At 31.5% G+C, this 10,829-nt stretch overlaps 1 protein-coding gene across 6 annotated transcripts in view; it reads left to right on the forward strand.

Annotated features, from left to right (window-relative positions):
* Positions 1–10,829, forward strand: part of LOC128177583 (uncharacterized) — a 38,085-nt gene that overhangs the window by 10,100 nt on the left and 17,156 nt on the right. For 4 of the 6 annotated variants that reach the window (XR_008242848.1, XR_008242846.1, XM_052844350.1 and 1 more), the window contains one exon: positions 10,564–10,594. Coding sequence is in view for 2 of the 6 variants with exons in the window: in XM_052844350.1 (XP_052700310.1) it covers positions 10,564–10,594 (31 nt within the window). In the remaining 4 variants the exon portion in view is untranslated. Of the gene's footprint in view, positions 1–921; positions 1,041–10,291; positions 10,408–10,563; positions 10,595–10,829 lie in introns of those variants that run through there. The other 2 variants (XR_008242847.1, XR_008242849.1) reach the window with 2 other exon arrangements.

The following is a 10,829-nucleotide window of genomic DNA, read 5'->3' on the forward strand; positions in this document are numbered from 1 at the left end:
CAATTTAAACATGCACCCAACAAAATAAAAAAGAAAACCAGCCAAAAAAAACCCAAAAGGTGTACCAACCAAAAGTGAACAAAAAAACCCCAACAAAAAACAAGAAGTGGGGGGGGGGGGGGGGAGGATGTTCCATCAAAAATCATATTTGTGCACGTGAATTTAAGAAAAATATGTCTGTTGCAAGAAACAAAATGGTGGGCTTTCCCCCTTCCCTCCCTTCCTCCTCCCGTTAATGCTACGTTCTTTAAATGTACATGCATGTAGCGATAGACTAAAAATAAATATTTTTTCACCGCTGTAGCCTATACGGTTAAATAATATAGAAACGCAATTCATGTAAAACTTTCAAACACATTTTTTGCTACATGTATCATTAAAATTTACTCGGCTTGAACATGGGTACTTTATAAAAATATGAAATAATGATTATTTCACGAGAACACTTTGGCATGATCTATCATCACTTTCAAAAGATTATAGAATCAATGGGGCTTTGTCCCAAATGAGAGAAAGAGGGGAAGGAAGGAAAAGATTGAACTCCTTTCGAAATACATATCATACAAATGCCGTGTGAAATTTATGATATCAAAAGCTACAATCTGCTTGAGAGATCTGCAGAGATCAAATATATTTGTTAAACTCCCTCCAAAGACCTCCATGAGAATTTCACTCTTTTTCTGTTCGAACAAAAGTGTACAGAGTACGAGCGCGCGTGGGCGTGCGTTGAATTCCTCAAGACCCTCTATGGAAACGACAGACTTTCATTTATTACAACATGAAAGTCATTTCTAACTCGCGCAATAAACAGCTGCCAGATGAAAGGCTCCATCCCTATACCCGCTGACGTTGTACGCGCACATTAGCTAGCTTGGCATTAATTCAGTCTTTGCATAATTACGTGCTTATGATTGCCCCAAACCTCATTGCATGTGGGGTTTTTTTTTTTGAGGTGGTATAGTTTTGCACACTTGCGCCGCTTCAGTTTTTTATTTCTCCAAGGACAATATTAATTTGGTGATAAAATTCTGCTTTTGCCGGTGAGTAATATTTAAACCTCATACAACTTTAAGGTTTTGTTTGACATATCGAAATACTACGTAGATATACGCTATATACATTACATGACACCCTTTAGGTATATTTATTGTCATACCATATATAGTCATTTAGCGATATCACCTGTGAAATAAGTAAAATCATTAAAAATAAAAACTAAATCCGTAACATCATCTGTTCAGATAGGTCATTTAATTGCAATAAAAACCAAAATTTCAAATCAAATTTTAGCTTATACCATGCACGATAGGAACGTATCGTTGTCACTGAATTCATAAGTAACAAACTAAGGTACGAGGGGTGCATGATACAGATCATTTATTTGTAAGTCCAGAACAGACAAGTACATGACATATTATTATAATTACAAGAGAGAGACATGTCAATGAATAGTCTAAAAATTATTAAAGTATAACAATTATAGCAAATGACAATGTTAATTCCGACAATATTTCACTTAAAAAGAGTACTATAGCATGTTATCATTCATAAATTTGCCCACAAGATTAAGAATTTTCTTGTCAACCAAAAATAATTTTTTTCATTATCTAAAGCTGAAAAATTTGGGAATTTGCTTTTAATTAACTGAATTATTTCTTTTCTGTGGTGATTATACTTTTCACATGTAATCAACAAATAAATTTCATCATCTTTACTGTTATAAGTACACGTAATTAAAAGTTAAGATTTGAACGTTTACTCCCCCCCCCCCCCCCCCCCCCCCGCCTTAAACCAAAATAAAACCACAGCAATTACCCCCCTTTTCATTAACAAGCAGTTATCTCTCGTTCTCTATATCAGTGAGTGACGTACTAGTGGGCGTTTCTACAAAGCGCTAAATTTGAAAACATGCATTCGTGGACGAAAGAAGAAAGTTAATTTCGTTCTTGCATTCGTTCCTTCATTTATTGTTCAATTATACCAATAATTTATGACGATTGATGTAGTACTAAACCAAGACCCCTTTAATGTTTGGACACGCCCCCCCTGGGGATTTGTGGTCCTTTTTATCGGCACAGGTTTTGATGAGTCAACGAACTGAATGAAGTCAGACCCATGTCGACCATTGACTCATCCCCAAGTCTCTGAGAGAAGACCACAGCTGTGACCGTCTCTGACACGGGGCGCGAGTCAACTAACAAAGTTATACATGAATCATCACAAATATCTCTAAATGGAAAATGTCGGTATAGGTCTGCAAACTGAAGGTCTCCTGAATAAGTTTACACTTCAAATTCTTAACTAAATTTTTTGTTTTATTTCGAATTTAATCAACAGAAATGTCATAAGTATTTCAAGGTTAAAAGTACTAAGTTTGGCAATTACATATATCATATTTCTAAGGACTGAGTCATTAATGAAATACTGAATTTCCGGTAAATATTTTTTAGCATTGAAGTCAATACATTTATAAGGAAATGCTTTTTTCTTATGTAACTTTAAGCTAGATGTAAAAAAACCCCCCAAAAACAGGTTAATAGGATACTGCATCAGTGTGCACATGTTTGCAAAAAGTTACACGGAAATAACAGGAATAGTTTGTTCTTTGTAGGGAGCGTCTTGATAAATCTCCTTTACTGACTGGTTCAGAACGACTCTTTCACGAATGATAATTATTTTGATGTTTTGATTAATGAATAAATATTAATATTCCAATGGACACATTCGTTGCAAAGATGCACTGCAATGCTTGCATAAAAGTAAAATACAGAGAGAGAGAGAGAGAGAGAGAGAGAGAGAGAGAGAGAGAGAGAGAGAGAGAGAGAGATGACTTAATGTGAATCATTGAAACTGTGCTGAGCCCAATCATTTTGAGATAAACTTGTCTTACTTCAATCTGACCCAAAAAAACCCACTCTGAATTGTTATTACAACAACAAGGGATTATAATCATGTATGTAATTTATGACTCTGGGTTCCAATGCTAAGTGTTAAACACATCTGTTTGTTTTGGACCGGGACCTGATGAATCTGAGTCATTTCCTGTGTACAATTTCAAGTAGTCAGTGGAGTAAAATTTGACTCGAGGTAATATGAAGCGATTTGTTAAATTAATAAAAACACACCTTTATACCGATATACAGAGGAGCAGATATACTGCTCAAAGTTAATTGGCTGGTTCTATGTCCACGAAACAAACAAACACAAACAGTTACACAAGCAATGAGCCACTGTTGACTCGTAATCTTACATGTAAGTAAACATAAAACGCCCGCAACCGAATTCATAGGTAAACGTACTGTTGTGTAAGTTGTTCATAAATGTTTCACTTGCACAGACCACATGTTTGTCTCAGCACAATTAAGATAGAATTTAGATATCAATTTTAATAACTGATGAATACGATATATTTGGTTTATTTTTCAAATGGAAGGATCACTGAGAAAACTCATTAAAAGTGAGGTGGAAGTCAGTCAATAGTTCTCGAACTAAGCCTGTAAAACTCTGATTTTTTTTTAGCTAGACAGAAAGGAGGTCCTCATTATTTTAGGTCACAATGACTAAAAGTACTTATGACGTCACAAATTTTAAAATCTTTTTATGACGTGATAATAAAGTGTGAAACTGATTTTTCAGCCAAACTGAAGGCAGGTGCTTGTTGATTTACGTCACAAAGAAAAGTGTTAATTATGACGTCATAAAATTTAAATCTTCTAACGACGTAACAATGTAGTGGTTTTCTATCAGCTTCCAACGTTCATAAGATATTGTTTTGGGTTGTTTTGTTTTATCATCTTTTTCCCGGTAAAGTATGCTATAAGATTTCTATATTACTCGTAATACTTTTACGTATTGTCTCATTATGTACTGGGTATATCAAAAGTGAGCTGTAAAATTTCTATTTTTATAAACTACGACAATAATCATTTAATCATGTAAAAAAAAGGATGAACAAATTGGGGTTCGTTATAAATCAATAGTTGTAAGAATTTGATAGAATACTTGCATTAGTAAACCGAACACTTGTTTACAAAAGTCACCGATTTATATCCTTCGCTCTAAAAAACATACAAAATAAAGAAATATATAGTAAATTAAAGCTTTAGAAGTACAAGTAAAAACAAAGCAAGCTGCAATAAGTCGGAGATATTCACACGCACCCAACAGCAGTTAGCCCAACTGTATTCAAAGAATAAGTGAGATAAAAGGGATACATGCATGATCATAATCTATGATATACAGTAGTTCAGTTAGCGTTGATAAATACGATACACCGATATTACAAAATCTAGGATTGGCTACTTTAGCAGCAGTGTGATTTGAAGACAATTAAAAAGCGTTTTCAAGTAAAATTCATCTAACGCTATCGGGCTGCCTTCATGGGGCTCGAGTTCTGTGAAGAGTAATCAAAGTCACCGATTTAAAATAACGACAGCAGACAAAGAGTTATTGACAAAAGCTTAGCAAGATAATGGTCCAAGGGTTATATAAAAAAATGATCTCCAACCTCAATTGTTTTATTAATTTCTAAGCTTCGGTACGATCCATGTGTTTATTTTGATTTTATAGAATATTCAAATCATTAGACCCACATATGTTACATACAATTCGATTAATGTAAGAAAATCTCGGCTTCAACTGACCGAGATCGTTTGTTATTGGGATTTCTTTGTTTTTCATTTACATTCGGAAAATCATTTGTTGATTAAGAAAATTTTGATTCAAATCTCAATTCTAAATCCGTGTTAATGTCGGAATATTTACTTCTTTGGTTTAAAGAAATTAATTATTCATTATCTTTATCTTAATTTTTAGCATTAGAATATTATAGTCTCATCATTGTTCCGTATTACATAACTATGCAGTTGGGGGTCATACCTGTATTGGGGTCATCAAGGACGATGGTTGCTCCACCTGGCAAAGTCAGCGATTGCGATTTTAAAAGATATCTTAATCTACTTTTTAAAAAGGCGTTTTATCAAATTTGTACTACACTGTGTAACCTATTTTGCAAAGTAAAAGGATTAATGAGTTTTTAAATCCAAAAGTAAGAGATTAAAGCAGATGCTCTGCAAGGTGATCTGTACTTCTCAGGTGCATCATTGATTTAATTCTACCTGGATAAAAAATTAACATGATGCATCTGATGCATCGGGTTTAAATTTTGATTAAGTTAGAATTCCCTTGATATTTATAATGTTTTATTTTCTACAGTAAGTGTTTGCCATAACTGAGGTACTCCATTGTCATTATTTATACTGGACAGCTATTCATTTTGATAAATAGATACATCTGAAGAAAACCCATTCTGATATCCGTAATTCAAGTACTTCAGAGAAGCACTTTGACATCTAAAGTATATTTACAAATCTTGCGATATGAGATGTTAAATGAGAATGAATACGAATTATTACTGGATTTCAGTTTGCCCCATTTTGTCACAGCATTTCCTATTTCCCTTCTTATAATTATCAGCATTTTCCTAAAAAGTAAAACTACGCCAAAAAATTATTTTCATTTACTTTATAATGGTATTTTGTTCCGATTTAATTCAAATATCGCGATAAAAAAAGTTTCAGTAAGAGTATATTTATACTTTATGTGTTGTGTTACCATAATTTTCTTAATCCGGATGAAAATATTGCAATAATATCTTCATTTAGAATTAAGAGATTCTAATTAATGAAGTATTCGTAGGTATGTGATCAGCTTTTAAATATTAATATATCTGTCCATTTTTAGTTGTTATTTCCTAGGCTTGTTTTGAGCACATAACATTATTCTCAAACTCATTGCATGTTTACACAGTCAGAAGTACGTAAGATCTCGTACATCTTATTTTTATGATTAAAAAAAAAATCACAGTCAAATCTGAATGTCTAATAAGAAAGAAAATCAACTAACGAAGAGTTTTTTTTAATTTCTAATAAATTCCATCTATCGTATTCATAATCTAGTATAACAGTGTACATGTAATTTAATCAGTTAATGCAGTCCTCCATATTTGCTAACAATTGTAATAAATAAGAGGGAGTGCCGATTGTTCTATTAAAGAACCAGCAGTCTTTGTTCGTGTCCAAGTTCCCGCCAGAGAAGCTTCGAGAGTCGTTCAGACTTCAATCCTCCGTGGGTATTCGTCAAAATCGTAGATATATATTCTATTAGATGGACTCGAAGTAAACAAAAAACGGCATTAAAATCAAATGTTGCTTTATGTCACGATTGACTAAAACTTTTAATTAATGCGTGCAAGTTTAATTGTGAAGTCTAATTTTTGTCTTATCATTTTCATCGAGAAATACGCCCTTTGTTTACTTATTTTTCTTTCATATACAAAACTTAAATCTGAAAAAAGACGCTAATACCGTTTGTATGAATATTATTTTTAATATCCTGTCCACCAGTGATATGCAAATCAGTTCCTTGTTTTTCTGATTATGCAAATGCGAGTTCATATGTAAATGTAAACACTTATCACCAAAATGGCTATACATGGTAAGATGGCGCTTCAATCGATCCAATCAAAATGGCCGTTGTATTGATGCTGTACGAATACATTAATAGATATATTGATCAAATTCTACTAAAGATTTGCATCATATGTATTTTGCAAACGTTTATGAAAATATGATAGAGATTATGGTCAGAGAAAAATATTCTAGACGCTATTTTGAGCATTTTCACATTTTTTCATTACAAAATAATTAATAGATGGGTTTTAAAATATACAGAAAACCATTTTTATGAATACCTATATATATAGTAGCTGTAAATAGATAATCTATATAGAGAGTATCTAAGGAGTTACATATAATAATTTTTTTTCTGTTTCAAAATTTTTTTGAACGAAAACACCCAACGACACACAAAAGATAATTTAACGTTTTATATAAACACTTTTTTATGTTTATAATTATTTATTAGAATTTCTTTCATGGGAAATAGACAAAATAAAAACACATTGTTTTGGGTTATTCATAATTAATAAATCGCAACAACGCACTATAGACATCATTATAGTTGTGTGTATTCAGCTAAGCCTCGCAAGAAAAAGAGTTTGTTTAATCATGTCATAACCATATCCTATTTTCCAAAGAACTGAAAGCCATTTAAACCTTGCGTTGACTGAGGACTGTTAAGATTTTATTTTGGTTATGATTCAATTTTCTGTAGTCCGATAGGTTCAGGAAAAAAGTTTTAACGATAGTTAAGTTGAAATATAAATATTGATACTACAGAAAATCTATTATACATCTAAAGAAATAGTAGGTCATGCCATGAATATTTTATAATTTAAAGTCTGCAAAACCTCAATTTCAGAAGTACAAGTTTAAGTTCATTTCTAACCTCAAATTAAAGACATGCCATAAATGTATGAAGTTCAGGCAGTTATAATAAGTAATTTATTTTAAAATGTGAAAAATAAGTAATGAAAATTTGTCACATGAATACAATTCATTCAGAAGTTGTACAACATGATCCCGCCCAATAGATCTATCTTAAAATCTCCAAAAGTATATTAATTTTGTTTTAAAAAATTTGTATATCAGAAATGCTGTTTATCGTTGTCCATTTCTAAACTTATGAAATACTAAAAAAGTGAGCAGAAATTCACAAATTATATAAAAAGATCCAGTAAGCCTTATGCAAATTGTTAATTTTCATATATAAAATTATAATTCTGATTCTCATGTTTGCACGGCGTCATTTTAATAATAAAAATACTTATAATCACTAGCTGTATATAAAACGATTATTCAAAGATTGTATAAATCTGTAGATTTCAGAATTTATTAAAAGGTCTCTGAAATTATAAGTACAGGTCTTGCCATGAATATCCTGTCTTCAAATTCGGTATGTGATTGAAAAAAAAAATACAATTCCATAGTGTAAACTCAGGGGAAAACGGCAAAGATGGGCTTAAAATTTATAAATCAGGAGATTAATTCTTTCTCAGGTGATTATAATGATATTGCATGTTTTGGGTTACTACAAAAATAATATTTCCTGTTTTGTGTTTACGATGATTCCAGGAATATAACCGCACTACATGCTTATATACATAAATATATATATATATTATAAATGCCGATTCAAGTAAAGTTAAAGATATTTTGTTGGCATAAAAAAATTCCTTGTTTCAAGACACTTATCAGTTCCTGATTTTTGCAGAGCGTATACTTTTCATATTGATTTCGTACCAAACGATCGTTGTCATGGACACAAGATAAGAACTTTTCTCGCTTGCAGCGGAAGAAGTATTAAATAATTGACTTAAAATTTCAGTTCATTTGTATATTGTTTTCTTTCTTCAGGTTCACTTGTTGCTCTTCATAATAAGGTGAAATTCGCTGTATTAAGAAAACAAAGTTATTTGAAGATAATTGAAGCGTTTTTGCAATCATCATAATTAACTCTGTATCTTTAAGGAGAAAACGGAATCCACATTATATTGTGTCTTTATTTTTTTGTGAAAAGAAGATTAATCTACAGTTTAAGAGAACTTTGGGAGGTTTGATAATATGTTCTGTGTACATATCTTAATTACTAGTTAGTAAAAATGCCTGAAATATATTAATGAATGCATCTATAACTTTAAATAAATCTTCCCTTTTATTGAATGAGCCAGTATATTCTTCCGAAAGGGGAAACTTTAAAACAAAATTTGATTCATATAACCTTACCCCGAGCAAATTTATTTGAAACAGAGTATTCAATAGTTTTCCTTACCATTTTTATAACATATTTTAAAATGATAATAATTACATGCATTACGTTTATTTCTCGAATATTCATGTAATTATTGAAAAAAAATGAAAATACATATAATTTTCATATCTAACAAATGGTCTTATTGCATTAAAAAATGCAACCTAATGATTTCCAAATTTGATTTATATAGCCTTACCCCGTGTAAATTTATTTGAAATAAAGAATTCAATAGTTTACCTTACCATTTTTATATCATCTAAATTTATTTAAGCTGTCTTTTTGAATTGAAATATTGTGGTAAACTTGTTGATATATACATCAACGTAGAGCCAAAACGTCTGTGTTGAGACCATGTCGTCTTGTGTTGCCATTTGATTATTATAAAAAAATAAAAGAAATAATTAACTGTTTTCAATTTTTCATCAACACTGATTTCAATAGTATTTTTTGATAATTTTTATGAACGTAATATTTTCACTGATGAAATCAATAACACTAATTCAGTCTATTTTGTAATCAATGGGCGTTCTGAATTATCATTGTTATATTGGGGCTGGGGCTATCTTTGTCTGTCCTCCATGAGTTTCATTTTGTATAACTTTGCCTAACTCTCTAACCCTTATATTTATATATTTTAACCTTTGACCAATTTATAATTTATATGTATTTATATGTATATTTTAATGTTATTTTTTTCCTCATGTACCATATGTTTGAAATTGTTTTGAGCGAATAAATGAACTGAACTGAATGCTTTTTGTATGCGTAGGTTGAAAGGGTAATGTTACTTCAGATTTCCCCACCTTTTTTTTCACTGTATCGTGCAAGGGGAGGGAGTAGAGTAGCCAATTTGAAAATAAGATTATGATCATTTATTCTATCTTTAATGTATTCAATTACACTCACCCAGCCTATTTTGTAATTAATAAAATTCGATTTGGGGCGAATGATCATGATTAATCAACATGCGCTTTTACATTTGACAGGTTTTTAAAGTTATCAAATTATCACATTCATAATAATTATCAAAAAAAACTACTAAAATCATGTTGATAAAAAATTTGATAAGAATTTATAAATTTTCGAAGAAAATTAAATTTTGTTTAAAAAATATTGATTATGCAAAGTCATACTGAGTATTTTTTATAAAATTTTATGAAGTAAATGCCTTGTAGGAATAAATATAACTATATCGCAGGAAAATTATACTAGTAAAACTTGACAAATCTAAAAGCGCATGTTAATAAATTATAATCATTCAACCCAAATAGAATTTTATTGATAACAAAATATGCTGAGATGAGTGTAGTTGATTGCATTAATGATAAAATAAAAGATATTTTTTTCAAATTGGGTACTCTACTCCCTCCCCTTGCACGGTACAATGGGAAAAAGTGGGGAAATCTGAAGTAACATTACGCTTCCCACCTACGCATCCAAAAAGCACACAAAAGTATCCCCTGCCCATATAACAAAGAATATTCAGAACGCCCACCACCCACACAGTGTAGACACGCATCAATGATTCCAATTCGAACGAGGGCCCACAGGTGGTCGGTGGCGGGCACACTTATTGTGTGTGGTTGCCGAAGCACTGCTAAGTCAGCTGTTTGTACCAATTTTCAATCTCGTTGTCATCAGCATTAACTCTCTAAACCATGACATGTGCAGATCCCCGTCAAAAAAGCCATTGGTGTAAATTCGATTGACTTCAGCAGATTTTATCTTACGACTATTTCATCCTTTGTTAATTCTATCTCTTTCATATTTTTCTCAAACTTTATAAGAATTTGCATTGTCGTGGATACCGCATTCCGTTCGGATAATACGGTGATTTTTTTTCTTCTTCAGATTTTCAAGTTACAAAACAGGCACTTATAAGGTAAGTCTATATAGGAATACAGAAAAATACACTGAAATATATATTGTGGGCAAGAGCACGCAAATCTAATCATATATTTTTTGGCAACAGCTTGTCAAGCTTATGGTATAAGAGTTGTTTTTTTTAAAATTCAATTTAATTGTTATGATTTGACATGCACGTGCATGGTTGTTGAAAACTTGATGACTTATGAAACGTTTTGCACATAACGGGGAGGGGCTCACACAGGAAACGT

The sequence above is a fragment of the Crassostrea angulata genome, chromosome 3, assembly GCF_025612915.1.
Source record: "Crassostrea angulata isolate pt1a10 chromosome 3, ASM2561291v2, whole genome shotgun sequence".
NCBI lineage: Eukaryota > Metazoa > Mollusca > Bivalvia > Ostreida > Ostreidae > Magallana > Magallana angulata.